The sequence below is a fragment of the Mobula birostris genome, chromosome 9, assembly GCF_030028105.1.
Source record: "Mobula birostris isolate sMobBir1 chromosome 9, sMobBir1.hap1, whole genome shotgun sequence".
Lineage (NCBI taxonomy): Eukaryota > Metazoa > Chordata > Chondrichthyes > Myliobatiformes > Myliobatidae > Mobula > Mobula birostris.
This window is the reverse complement of record NC_092378.1, coordinates 39,720,873-39,734,988: the sequence shown is the minus strand read 5'-3', so window position 1 is coordinate 39,734,988 and position 14,116 is coordinate 39,720,873. Positions and strand designations below refer to the sequence as shown.

At 40.7% G+C, this 14,116-nt stretch overlaps 1 protein-coding gene across 6 annotated transcripts in view; it reads left to right on the top strand.

Annotated features, from left to right (window-relative positions):
* Positions 1 to 14,116, top strand: part of cadps2 (Ca++-dependent secretion activator 2) — a 706,406-nt gene that overhangs the window by 216,173 nt on the left and 476,117 nt on the right. For all 6 annotated transcript variants that reach the window (XM_072267874.1, XM_072267873.1, XM_072267872.1 and 3 more), the window contains exon 3: positions 9,074 to 9,406. In XM_072267874.1, coding sequence (XP_072123975.1) covers positions 9,074 to 9,406 — 333 coding nt within the window. The remainder of the gene's footprint in view (positions 1 to 9,073; positions 9,407 to 14,116) is intronic.

Sequence of the window (14,116 nt, the reverse complement as noted above, 5' to 3'; positions counted from 1 at the left end):
TTCAATTAGACTGCATGCACCCAGTTTATTAGCACTGGTCCATGTAAGAGCTGCAGAGCATAACTCAATCTTCAGGCCACTTTTCAACCAGCAGTTTTTCATTCACCACCTGTGATTGAATTGAGGATTCTCATCCTCTATCAAAGCTAAAATCTTAACTGGCTGTTATAACTTACACCCCCCAAGTGGGTGGCTGACAAGAGAATCATAGAAGACTGGAAGGACAGATGAGAAACAATATGTTGCAAGAGTAGGATTGATGGGAATACCCCAAGAGCCAGTGTAGATTCATTGGGCCAAATGCCTCATTTTATATCAGAGAAAATATAAAAATATCCCCTGAATAGATAGCTCTGCAAATGGATTCTAAATTAAATCCTTATTGCTGGCTTGGTGGATTACTGTTACTCCTACCACATGCATCCAGATTTGAAATTGAAATTAAATAGGTTTAAATATGGTTAAAATGATTCAGTAAGGTTCATTTTGATAACTAATACAGTCATCACTGATCAAGTTTCTACCCAGTCCTCACATTTAGGGTCTTTATGTTTTTTTTTTAAAGTGGGTTTTCATCCATGAGCATCAAATTTTTTTTTTAGATTTTAGATCATGAGGACACTCAGTCCTCGTTTATTGTCATTTAGAAATGCGTGCATTAAAAAATGATACGATGTTCCTCCAGAAAGATATCACAGAAACACAGGACAAACCAAGACTAAAACTGACAAAACCACATAATTATAACATATAGTTACAACAGTGCAAAGCAATACTGTAATTTGATAAAGAGCAGGCTATGGGCGCGGTAAAAAAAAAAGTCTCAAGTCCCAATAGCCCCATCATCTCACGCAGACGGTAGAAGGGAGAAACTCTCCCTGCCATGAACCCCCAAGCGCCGCAAACTTGCCGATGCATTGGAAGCACCCGACCGCAGCCTACTCTGAGTCCGTCCGAAAACTTCGAGCCTCCGACCAGCCCTCCGACACCGAGCACCGAGCACCATCTCTGCCGAGCGCTTCAACTCCGCCCCGGCCACCGAGCAACAAGCAAAGCCGAGGACGCGGGACCTTCCCCTCCAGAGATTCTGGATCACACAGTAGCAGCGGCAGTGAAACAAGCATTTCAGAAGTTTCACCAGATGTTCCTCCGTGCTCTCACGTCTGTCTCCATCAAATTAGGATTGTGCACGGCACCCTACTTGACAGATAACAGATATCATTCACCCGAGTGGCCGCTGCAAGCTGCGTCACGCCGCCATCTTCTCCTCTCAATACGATTGTTGACTTTCAGAGCTAGATAAAGTTATCAAATTCTTTTGTGGTTGGCAGCAGGCAGGTTGGGCAACAACAGTTCTTGGCTTCCTGTGCTGCCAGGTTGAAGCCAATTGCAAACTAGAGGAGCGGCACATCATATTCCTTTTAGATATTCTGCAACCCGATGGGATAAATATTGAGTTCTCCTATTTATACTTTATGCTTTATATTTCAGGCAATCTGCTGCCCCTTTGTCTCTTTTCCCTCTCGGTTCCTTCTGATCAACCCAATTCCTCTTGTACCCAGGCCAGTTTCTACAAAGCTCCCCTCCCATCATCATGCATCTTTTTCTTTCTCCTTGTCCAGCCACTCTATCTGCTCATCACCCACACATTTCTCCACCGCCTATTCCCATTTTCCCACCTTCCTTATTTGTTTCCATTCACCACCATCCTTTCCTTTCAGATTCCATCATCTGCAGTCCTCTTTTTACATCCACAAATCACCTCTCAGAACCCTATTGCTAGTTCCACACTTTTCTCCTCCACCTGCCTATCATTCCTCCACACCTGGATCCATTTGCTGCGTGCCAGCTCTTGCACTATTCCATCTCCTCATCTCTTTATACTGAATATCTCTTTCAATCCCGATGAAGAGTATCTACCCAAAATATTGACTGTCCTTTGTCCTCCATTGATGCTGTTTGCCCCAACTATGCACAAAAAGCTATCCCCATAAGTTTACCAGCAAGCTTGCAATAGAAATTATATCCATATAAATTAGTCGCAATAATGCAAGTAGACACATAGAAAACTACAGCACAATACAGGCCCTTCGGCCCACAATGCTGTGCCAAACATCTATTTTAGAAATTACCTAGAGTTACCCATAGCCCTCTATTTTTCTAAGCTCCATGTACCTATCCAGGAGTCTCTTAAAAGACCCTATCGTATCCACCTCCATCATAGTCGCCGGCAACCCATTCCACGCACTCATCATTCTCTGCATAAAAAAACTTACCCCTGACATCCCCTCTGTACCTACTTCCAGGCACCTCTCATGCTAGCCATTTCAGCCCTGGGAAAAAAGCCTCTGACTATCCACACAATCAATGCCTCTCATCATCTTATACACCTCTATCAGGTCACCTCTCATTCTCCGTCGCTCCAAGCAGAAAAGGCCAAGTTCACTCAAACTATTCTCGTAGGGCAACAGGCAACATCCTTATAAATCTCCTTTGCACCCTTTCTATAGTTTCCACATCCTTCCTGTAGTGAGGTGACCAGAACTGAGCACAGTATTCCAAGTGGGGTCTGACCAGGGTCCTATATAGCTGTAACATTACCTCTTAGCTCTTGAACTCAATCCCACGGTTGATGAAGGCCAATGCACCGTACGCCTTCTTAACCACACAGTCAACCTGCGCAGCAGCTTTGAGTGTCCTATAGAATTCTTTTTTCAAAATACTGTATGAATTTCAATTTTTTGGGTGTTAATGTCTTTGAGGACCTAATTGAGTCACAACATATTGATGCAACTATAAAGAAGGCAAGACAGCTGTTATACTTCATTAGGAGTTTGAGGAGATTTGGTTTGTAACCTAAAACACTCTAATTTCTACAGATGTACCGTGGAGAGCATTCTGTCAGGCTGCATCACTGTCTGGTATCGGGGGGGGGGGGGGGGGGGGCAATGCACAGGATCGAAGTAAGTTGCAGAAAATTGTAAAATAGTCAGTTCCAGGGAGCGCGAAGTGCAGAATCAAATATCGCTGTGATGATTGTACGTTCTAGTATCAATTGTTTGGCGACAATAAAGTGTAAAGTATAAAGTCCATTATGAGCACTAGCTTCCGTAGTATCCAAGACATCTTCAAGGAGCGGTGTCTCAGAAAGGAATCTTCCATCATTAAGAACCCCCACCACCCAGACACACTATACCCTCTTCTGATTGTTACCATCAGGAAGGAGGTACAGGAGCCTGAAGACACACACTCAGTGATTCAGGAATAGCTTTTTCCCCTCTACCATCTGATTTCTAAATGGACATTGAACCCATGAACCTATCTTAATACTTCATGTTTTGGCACTACTTATTTTTACTGAACTATTTAAGATACATGTACATAATTACTGTAATCCAGTTTTTTCTATTATCATGTATTGCATCATACTGCCGCCACAAAGTTAACACATTTCACAACATATACCAGTGATATTAAACCGGATTTGGATAATTTTGTTCATTTAGACGTCATGGAGCTACAAGCATTAATTTACAAAAACTTACCTCCAAAAACAAATTGAATCTTAGGTAGTTGTTATAAAATCTGAACTTGTTGGAATTATTTTAGCCTTTGGCATCACAGTAGGAATAGATACAGTAGTTGCTCTAATTTAAACAGATAAGTTATGTTTATTAATAGGAAATGCAACAAGTGTATTTTATTTTCAATATACCAGTACACACTGAAATTACCCTTAAGAAAGTAATTTGTTGTGCGTTTGAATGGAAATTGTAGTATTGGGTTGTAAATACGGAATTATTGCAGGAGACCTCATTTTGAGAATATCCTTCTGTTTACTGTATGGTCCACCCTACAGACTAGGCAATCTTGTGCTCTTCAGGCACAGCTATTTCACTGGCTGTCTTGTGTTTGCTACTGAAGTGTTGCTATGGAAACGCAATGTGTCAAGCAGCCGGGCATGGCATCCTTTGAGCTATCATAGTGGGACCAGGAATGATCCAGGCAGGACCCCACTAAAAAAGAAATTTAATGCTAGTGCTCAGATTGGTTGGGAGAAAATACTTCTTAAATAACTGTGTTGTAAATACACATTAGTGTCTGGGGAGAATAGATTTTCCTCTTAATAGGCAGAAAATGTTCAATTTTTTGATAACAACTGAGCTCAGACTGGAGAATTGTTTTTGCCCCTTATCAACTCAATATGTCTGCAGGCATTGAACTGAATAAATATATACAGCATCTAATACAGAGAGCCTTGAGGAAGTATTCCGAATGGTATGTGCTTGTTCAGACTTTTCATTCATAATGCAATGGCCATGGAAGTATCCTTCCCTTTCTAAAAGCTAAATATCACTATTTTAATAATATTTGAACAGCCAGAATTTAAAATAATTCAAGCATGTCACACAGTGAAATACTTTTAAAGTATGACAACTTATTATGCAGACTATTTTTCATACAACAGTCTGATGGTGATATAATGGCTATGCTAATTCTCTACTCAGTCTGGGTTGTTATAATTAAGCTATTGAATCAAATAATTATCACCATCCAATTGGCTGTCCAGTAAGGAGCTGAACTGTCATTACACTTATACTGTATACAGTAATGTACAACAAAAACATAATTTTAAAAAACTGTTTACAGAACATTACAGTTTTTCATATTTTTCATCCACCTTTATGCATTGGATGTTCTTACGCTCATTTGTGAAGCATTATAGTGCAGCTAATTTATCAAGCTACTTACCCAGAGACCCAAGTTCAAATCCCACCATGACATCTGTGGAATTTAAAACAGAAGTTAGGCATTAGTAACGACCATAAAACTACCAGAATGCTGTAAAACTCAACCTGTTTCATTTGTGCCCTTCAGAGGAAATCTGCTATTCTCAACCGATATAGCCTATACATAATTACAACCACTCTGTAATACATGACCTGACATTGAAATGGGGAACGGAAGCAAATGAATGGACCACTTGCAGTCAACCAAGGCAAGGGCTTCCTTGCAAACAGCTGGGGACTGGGGTCAAAATTGGGTGAGCTGTCATGGGACATAGAACTGTACAACACAGGAACTTCCCCTTAGCTCATGATGTCTGTGCCAAACACGATGCAAAATTAAACAAAATTTCTCCTTCCTGCACATGATCCATAACCGGCTATTCTCTGCATTTTATGCTTTTATCAAAAAGCCACAAGTACCACTATTGTTTCCTGTGCCACCATCATGCCCAGAATCTAGTCCCGGGGATCTACCACTCTCTATGTAAAGAAAAACTTGCCTTGTATGCCTGCTATCAACTCTTCTCCTCTCACCTCAAATGCACATCCTCTAGTATTTCACATTTTTACTATACGAGTAAGGACCTGAATACCTTATCTATGCCTCTCTGAATTTTATATACTTCTATCAGGTCTCCCCTCAGTCTCCGAGACTCCAAAGAAAACAAAATAAGTTTCTTCAGCTTCTTATGGCTCATACTGTCTAATCCAGGCTGCATCCTGGTAAACCTCTCCTGCACCCTTTCCAAAATCTGCACACCTTTCCTGTAATGGGGAACCAGAATTGTACACAAAGGTTTTATATAGCTGCAAAATGACTTCCTTCCTCTTATACTCAATTCCCCAAGCATGGTGTATCACAGATTGGTCAAGTAACAGGCTTATGTTACTGTAGTCACAGAATCATTCAGAGGGAACAACCTGCTAATTTCCTCTGTTACAATCCTGGGTGAATTCTGTCCCTTGGGACGAACGGGCTCACCTAATGTGGTAACACATTGGTACATATATAAATGGGAGGGCATGATTCTGGAAACCCTCAATATTGATTCAGATTCTATGACAACTAATGGTACCAGGTCAGACATGGATATGTTAATCTCCTCCCCCCTCAACTTACTGCTGTCCTCAGCCAGTGAACCAATGCTCTTCCATGTTCGACAGCTCTTTGGAAAAGTATTGAAAGTTGGTGGGGAGCTTCAAGGTCCATGACCAACAGGGGCTTGGTAACTTAGTGGCTCATAATGGGCAGAGCTGCCAGGCTGCGAACTAAAATGACCCCATTCTCATTGATGAACCTGCAGCAGATGCATCTGTTCACAGTAGGACTGGTAGAAAAGAACTCATGGGGAACAGGGTCTTGCCTTCACACTGGGGTCATCTGTTTCTGAGAAGTGTCGACTCAGAACAGATCTGGTGAACTGGGCATCCATGAGGTGCTGTGGACCATCATCTTTAGCAGGATCCATGGTTCAGTATAAACTGAATGGCATGCTGGGAGCAGTAGTGCTTTATCTATTCTCTTAAAGCTGCAACACAGGAATTCATAATACTAAACAGAAGAAGGAAATATGCACTGGCGGGGCCCAAGAACTGTGTGCAAAAGCAAAGCTGAAGCACTTGTCACTGGTTCAGCCCGAAGTGTCAAGCAGGTGATTGACCTCTTTCTTCCTGAGATCCCCACTGTGGTAGAAGCCAGTCTTTACCAAATTGATTCACTCCACATGGTATCAAGAAACAGCTGAGAGCACTGAATTCAGCAGAGGCTATGGGACCAGACAACATCGCAGCTGTAGTCCTGAAGGCCTTGCTTCACAGCTGATACCGTTGCAGCTGAACTGCCATATTCCAACACAGGCAGGCACCTGGCAGTGTTCAAAATTGTTCATTTTATCCTGTTCACAAAAAGAAAGACAAAACCAATTTGGATACTTACAAACTCACTCATGAGCACATGACTGAAGGTATTTATCAACAGTGCTGCCTAGTGTTACGTGCTGACAAACTGCTTCCCAGCTCCAGACCTTATCACAACCCTGGACTAAAGAACTGAATTGAAGGAAACATTTCTTGATATCAAAGTTACATTTGACTGAATGTGGTGTCAAGATAGTCTGATAAAACTGAAATCCAATGGCGTCAAGGGGAAAAGACTCAAAAGTAGAAGGTTTGCCTCACAGAGAGAAACGTCTTTGTAGGCAACCATTGCAGGTTTATGATATCAGTGCAAGAATTCCTCAGGCCAGTGACCTGGCCCCAACCATCTTCAGCTGCTTCATCAATGGCTTTCTTTATTAAAATTATGCCAGAATCTTTAATCTTACCTTACGTGAGCATTGTACTCCTCATAAACTTTGATCCTTCAGTCTTTTAACAGGACAAGGAAAAGAAGGTCCAAATGTTGGAAACCTGTGAATGTTTAGCAAACATTTCAGCAATAGTTACAGGTTAAGAATAAAAGCAAGCTTATATTTCATAAGAAGCACATGCCATTTATCAATCAAAAGAGAAGGAATCTATCAAGGTAAAAGTTGATTTTTAAAAAAAGTATTTTAAAGCTTTTCATTTTATGTCCAAAGTTACATACTTTCATTCTCCTATGCCAGTGGTCCCCAACCATTTTTGCACTACGGACCGGTTTAGTATTGACAATATTCTTGTGGACCGGCCGACCTGGGGGGGTGGGGGTGGGGGTAGGGTTGCCAACAGACAAGAGTAGCAGTCAAATATGTTGTTTACCCCGAGAAAGACTACAATGACCATGAAACCGTGTGCGATTACCAGTGCGCTTGCGTGTACGTGCCGAAATTTTTCCTACAAATTGTTTTTGGCGATTCTGTTCGGGGGGGGGGTTGTTAATCATGACCAGAATATAGGTGATAAGTGGCTAATACGCTCAATTTCATTTCTAAAAGGCTTTATCTAATGAATTTAATATTAAACACACAGCGCATATTTTCCTCGCATGAATATAGTGATAAGTCAATTATCAGAGGAGGACAGGGGAGCTTGAAGTAAATGTTGAATGAACTTCCAGTAGAAGTGGTAGAGGCAGGTTCGATATTATCATTTAAAGAAAAATTGGATGGCTATATGGACAAGAAAGGAATGGAGGGTTATGGGGCTGACTGCAGGTTGGTGGGACTAGGTGAGAGTAGTGTTCGGCACGGACTAACAGGACAGAGGTGGCCTTTTTCTGTGCTGTAATTGTTATATGGTTATATAAGTCACTTATAAGTCAATAGCATCATAACATTTTAAGTAACGTTTGGATATTAAACACACAACACATATTTTCCCCGTATGAATATATAAAATCATTGCAACACACCAATATCGCTGAATCAGTGGGAGCCCTGGGCTTGTTTCCCTGCAACAAGACGGTGATGGGAGACAGCGATACTCGAAGGAGGTTCCTTATGTCCAGTCTATTCCGCAATTTAGTTTTTGTTGCATTCATTGCAGAGATATGTTGGAAATGGAAGCAACATTTTCGGTGCTTTCGTGGCTATCTCAGGATATATAGCCCTGACTTTGATCCAGAATGCTGGCAGAGATGTTATGTCAAACATACTTTTCAGCCCGCCGTCATTTGCAAGCTCCAGGAGTTGATCTCCTTCCCACACTGACATGGATGACGCGCGGGTAATGACCTCGCATGCTTAATGGCTCAACAGTGGGTGTGACTTGCGGCCCGGTAGCTCACGCTTTGCGGCCCGGTAGTTGGGGACCGCTGTCCTACGCTACTGATTTTGCAGTCAAAATAGGTTCTTAGAACATTAACTTTGATATAAGAATGAACACAATCTCTAAATGATTGGGCAAGCTTTCAGCAATGTGTTCAGAATAATGAAGAGAAAGACTTATTTGATTGTCGCTACTGGCTCGACAAATGATAGAATTTCACGTTTGTACCTTATTTTAGTTTTAAGCCAGATGAAGAGAATTTGATCTTGATACATAAAATATGGTAAAGTCTTCCGTTTATATAATTCACTTCTTCCACCAACTCTACTTTGAAAACTGTACACTCTGCTCCCTCCTTATTTGGGAGGAAGGGTTCCTAAAACAATAACTGATTTCTTTCTCCACAGCTGCTGCTTGACTGACTGAGTTATTCTAGTACTCCTATTTCTGTTTCAGATTTCAGTATTTGTAATTTTATTTGTCTTGCTCTGCTAAAGGATTGGATGGTGGATGGGAAGAGACTGAATTGGGTCACAAAAGCTGCATATTACTAGATTCCAATTTGCTGACATTTTCCTTTTGTTTTCATGCACCAGATTTTTCTCAGAAGCGATCGTGTGTCCAGGATGGTTAATAGTGGAGGATGCTCGGCAAACGATTTTCGAGATGTCTTCAAAAAGAATATTGAGAAGCGGGTTCGAAGTTTACCAGAAATCGATGGGCTTAGCAAGGAAACGGTGCTCAGTTCCTGGATGGCCAAGTTTGATGCGATTTACAGAGGTGAAGAGGACCTGCGTAGTAAGCCTGCCCGGATGCCCTTGAGTGCAGTGTCTGAGCTCATTCTCAGCAAAGAGCAATTGTATGAAATGTTCCAGCAGATCCTTGGGATTAAGAAAATTGAACACCAGTTGCTTTATAATGCATGTCAGGTAAGCAGCTATATCAGGTTTTTATACTGATTGTAAAATACACAGTTTTTAACATTTATCAGTCAGATTGTTTATTGTGAAATTCTTTAAGGTGTAGTTAAAGTAAAGGAAGGATTTATAACTATGCATCCTTACAGGCCCCAATTGAGCACAAATGATACATAACCAATTAAATGACTTTAAAGTGTTGCTTGGTCAAATCTTTGGCTGCAGAGCCCTGGTTCTGTGTGAAACCACTACATATGGCAGGAGAGGTTACACCAGCTGGGAGTAAGTACAAGGAGGTATGTCAAATAATAGATACCCAGGGTGGAATTACGGGCTGCAATCCAGTTAAGGGGTTTAGGAGTTATATAAAAAAAAACTGATAGCTGGTATGGACTGGAATCTAATCAAGAGGTCTGATAGTTTATATATAAAACAGTCTTTGTGATTTTTGAATGCCCACATCCATGTAAATGCAAAGTCTGTAGAGCTTGGTCTCCAATAGCCTTGAACCTCTTTGCCATTGGACCAAGAGGACGTCTGTCAAAATCTCTATGGTAAAGTCCATTTAACATTTAAAAAAAAGATCATGGGCAAGACTTTTCCACTGCTCAGAACATTCTTCAACTTAGGGACAGAAGAGAAGAGTGTGCAGAGCAAGAGCTTGCAAGCTTCAGATATTATCAATGGTGAAATGATTATTATCACTCTGCTGGATGAAAGAAAAGCATAGGTCGGGGAAGCTGATGAAATTCTCAACTCGGCATCAAGGCAATGCTTGAGGGATCTGTTATGGTCACTGAAGAGCGCAGATGTGAGCAAACACAGCAGCTTGTGTTTTCTGTGTCAGCTGTAAAGATGAGACTCGATAGCCAAGACATAGATCAGGAGAGTAGTCATGTTGGGAACTTGTGAAGGATATTGAAAATGTACTGACATAGCAGCTGTACTGTTTAGACTAACCCAAGTTAGTTCTCTCAAGTTTGTGTGTGGGGAGGTGCTGCTTTCCATCTTGTAGGTAGGGTGGCAGAAGAAGTTACTCCAGCATTTGGTAATATTCTTTGAGACAGCGACTGCAGCAAAGGCACAGCTCGTTCACGGCAGCAGCTTTCTTGCAGTTTCTTTTTCCAGCCTTTCACAGATGCCGAAGCCCTACAACAAGTTGCTGCCTTCCTTGACCCCAGTTCAAAGTAAGCTTGCAAAGACATTGCTGTTGAGGCCCAGAGCTCCAGGCTCGTCTCCTTGGGTCAGGTCATGGAGCTCGGATGTCAGTGTTCTTTCGTTTCACAATTTTGTTTTGCTAACAGTGGAAGTTAACGCAATTCACCGCAGGGTGACAAGGTGCTGGAGGTTGGATTTGAAGTGCTCTGATTTAGTATCATGTGAGCATCTCTAACTGTGTCATTGCAAACTAATTCCACCCCTGACGTTGCTGCAGCCTGTCAGACTGAGGTCACTAACTACAGTGCTGAATTGCAGGTAGGTTTACACAGTCACATGGGCACTCTTCATCCTCCAGGTGACGCAGTAAAGTTTATAAGGATTGAAATATAATTCACTAGGGCTGTTGTAGTTTCCCTGGCGTGGGTGGCATAAGTTTGATTATGACAGTTGGTAAATTGGTAACTGCTCATCATCCTTCCAGGGAATCAGTCACTGGAACCTACAAAGTTACTGAGGTGGTGATGTCACATACAAGGAACTAAACAAAATCTACAACAAAATTATGAACATAATATGCAGTGAGAATAGCCTTAACCTAAATATCTACTTGAAGAGTTAGCACCCCACAGATTTCAAGGGGTAAATCCCTTCCTTCCAAGCTCTCACGTTTAATATTACCTGGGGAGCATACCTTTGAAAACTTTTGAATTCTTTAGAGATAGAATAAGACTTAATATCACATACTTATCTATTTTTGCTCCCTCTTCTCTCTCCTTCACACTCTCAGAATGTAATTCATTTAACATTAAGTCATTGTTAGCTACATAATGCTGAGTGGCACCCATTTCAGCTTTCTTACCTTTCTGCGTGAATTTATTGATTCCAGTTTAATTTCTGACTGATTAAAATATTTTCCAATTTTTTTTCATTTGCAGGCTACCCAGCTCATTTATCTCAATTAAATTTTCATTTTGCAGATTTTGCATCTAAGTGGGGAGCCTCCATTAAGACAGTATTAGTATCAAAATGGAAAATGAATTGCTTAGCCAATTAACCCACCATTGGAGTAATGGAACTGCTTTTATAACAGCACACTCTGCATGAGTTATCAAGGAATAAAACAGAAATTATTGGAAAAACTCAGCATGTGTGAGAAGAGAAATGGTCAACATTTTGGGACTAAGATCTTTCATCTGCTTAATTTTCCAGCATTTTCTGTTTTTATTTCATAGTTCAAACATCTGAATATTTTTTTGGATTTCATCTATTTTTTTGACTTCATATCAGATTACAGGATGTAAATATATGCTCTGTCTATGTCGTCATTATTGACAAATTCTAGGCTATTCCCTTCCCATTACAGAATATTTTGTGTCTTCCCAGTGTTGTTTACCCTGTCAGGGAATCAGCACCAAGCAAGCCTCAGGGTAGTGATGGAAAAAAAAAGCCTGTCTACTCCCTAACAATTGAATCTCCTACCACAAATCTTCTTCCATGCTTTGTTGTCTTCTGCACCTTGTTACCTTCCATATCCATTGGTTTCAAAGGTTGGTCTGCACTACTTTGACGTGTTGTGATTTCGTGCAGTCTACAGTGTGGAAAGCAGTGCCACCAAAGAGCACACTCACCAATGCCTTGCTGATTAATGTTCATTTTGAACTGCTTCAGGGCCACTTGGCTCTAGCCCTTCTCACAACCTGGGTCCAAATATGGAGAAAAGAGTTGAATTTCCGAAGGTAGGGAAGGCTGACTGCCTTAAACATTAAAGTATTATTTGACTGAGTGTGACACCAAGGCCCTTAGTAAAATTAAAACCACAAATGTCAGGAACAAGACATTTCATGGACTGGAGTCATACTTTTAAGAGCAAGAGTAGGTCATCTTGTTCTGCCAATGATCAAAGTCATGTCTGATCTTTTCCCTCAGCTCCACTTTCCAACATGAATCTTTTTTCTTTCTTTTTAAATCTTTTTATTAAATTTTTCTAAAGTTATAAGCAAAATAACAATGTTGATACAAAGGGATTGGAATAATCTTATTGTTAATGACCATATACAGAAAAGATTTCAGATAACACAGGTATAATAGACTTCCAAACTCATGATGTAATTAATCATAGAGAAAAAGAAATAAAAAGAAACAAATACAAAGAAAAACCCCCCAAAATAAACCAAAAAAAGAGGACTAAATACTAAACCCAAAAAAGCAAACGGAACGAAACAAGGCTAGACCAATATCTTAAATCGAACATGTTCAGTAATGTCTCATGAATCTCAAAACACTTTCTTTCACTTACTCTTCAGAATATCATCATCTGCCTTGAATGAACACAATGACTGAGGTTGTGGCAGGAAAGTTGTTTCCACTGGTTTCAAGGTAACTGAATCGGGATGGAGATGAGGAGAAACTGCTTTTTCCAGGGGGCAGAGAATCTGGGGAGTTCTCGCCATATTTGTTCCATGCCAGTGTCAGACAGTGATTACCTAAAACAAGAGATGACAAGCTAAGAAACAAACAATGATTGACCTACTCTTGATAGAAATTTGTATTTTCATTTGTTTGTAATCACCCATATTTGAGACTCAAATTCAAATCTGGGAGTCTCTCAAGTCGCTGTGCTAAAGTGCAATTTAGATTAAGGGAGCAGATTGTGCTAGCAGTAATCTGTGGGGAGAATGTGTGAGAGAGAGAGAGTGTGTGTGTGTGAGAGAGAGGGAGAGGGAGAGAGAGAAGGAGAAAAACATGAACACGAGAATGACAACACTAACCCTTCAGGTTCAAGACTGTTCCAAAGAACTTGATCAGAATTTGAGACTGGGGAAAAAAAGGATTGGATTGATGACGTGACCTGGATGTGTTCTCTCCATCTGGTGCCTGTGAGTCAAGAAAAGTTGAAAGGAAATGATGGAACAAATGAATTAAAGATAAGGTTTACCTGGTTTGGTACTCGCAGGAAGAATTAGCAACAGAAGGGAAGATGTAGATGATGCATTGGATTATAAGTGGCCTGCAGCAGAAATGAATAATCTCTTCACAGCCCTAGCTTGTTTAATTGATGCTGAAGAGACATTTCCATTTATGTTTATTGAAAGTCTATTTTTCCTGCTGATGCTATCAAGTGGGAAGCTGGAATTGCTTCTTCCTATAAGATTATTTAGTTTGCATGTCCTTCTTGAACTTGCTGATGTCATTCAGATCCAGGGACTTGGATACATTGTCTAGATATATCCTTAAATTTTAAGAGAGAGCTAAACTTTTGGGACTGCTGTATTTTGAATTAAATATTAAACTGAATCCTTTCACATACTTTCAGATAAATTTTAGAGATCCCTTGCTCCTGTTTGAAAAAAAATGTCTAAGGGTTCCAGCATAATTTATTCCTTTTATCACCATTTCATTTTGGAATCTTGTTATGCATACATCAACCAAGATGTCTCCCTCATACTCTTTTAGAGGTCCCTTGCGTTTGAGGTCTCTCCCCATACAGGGTTGGTAAACTGCTGAACGGATCCTGACCCGGATCTGGGCTGTATCCTCCAAATATCCGGACCTGCCTCTCCG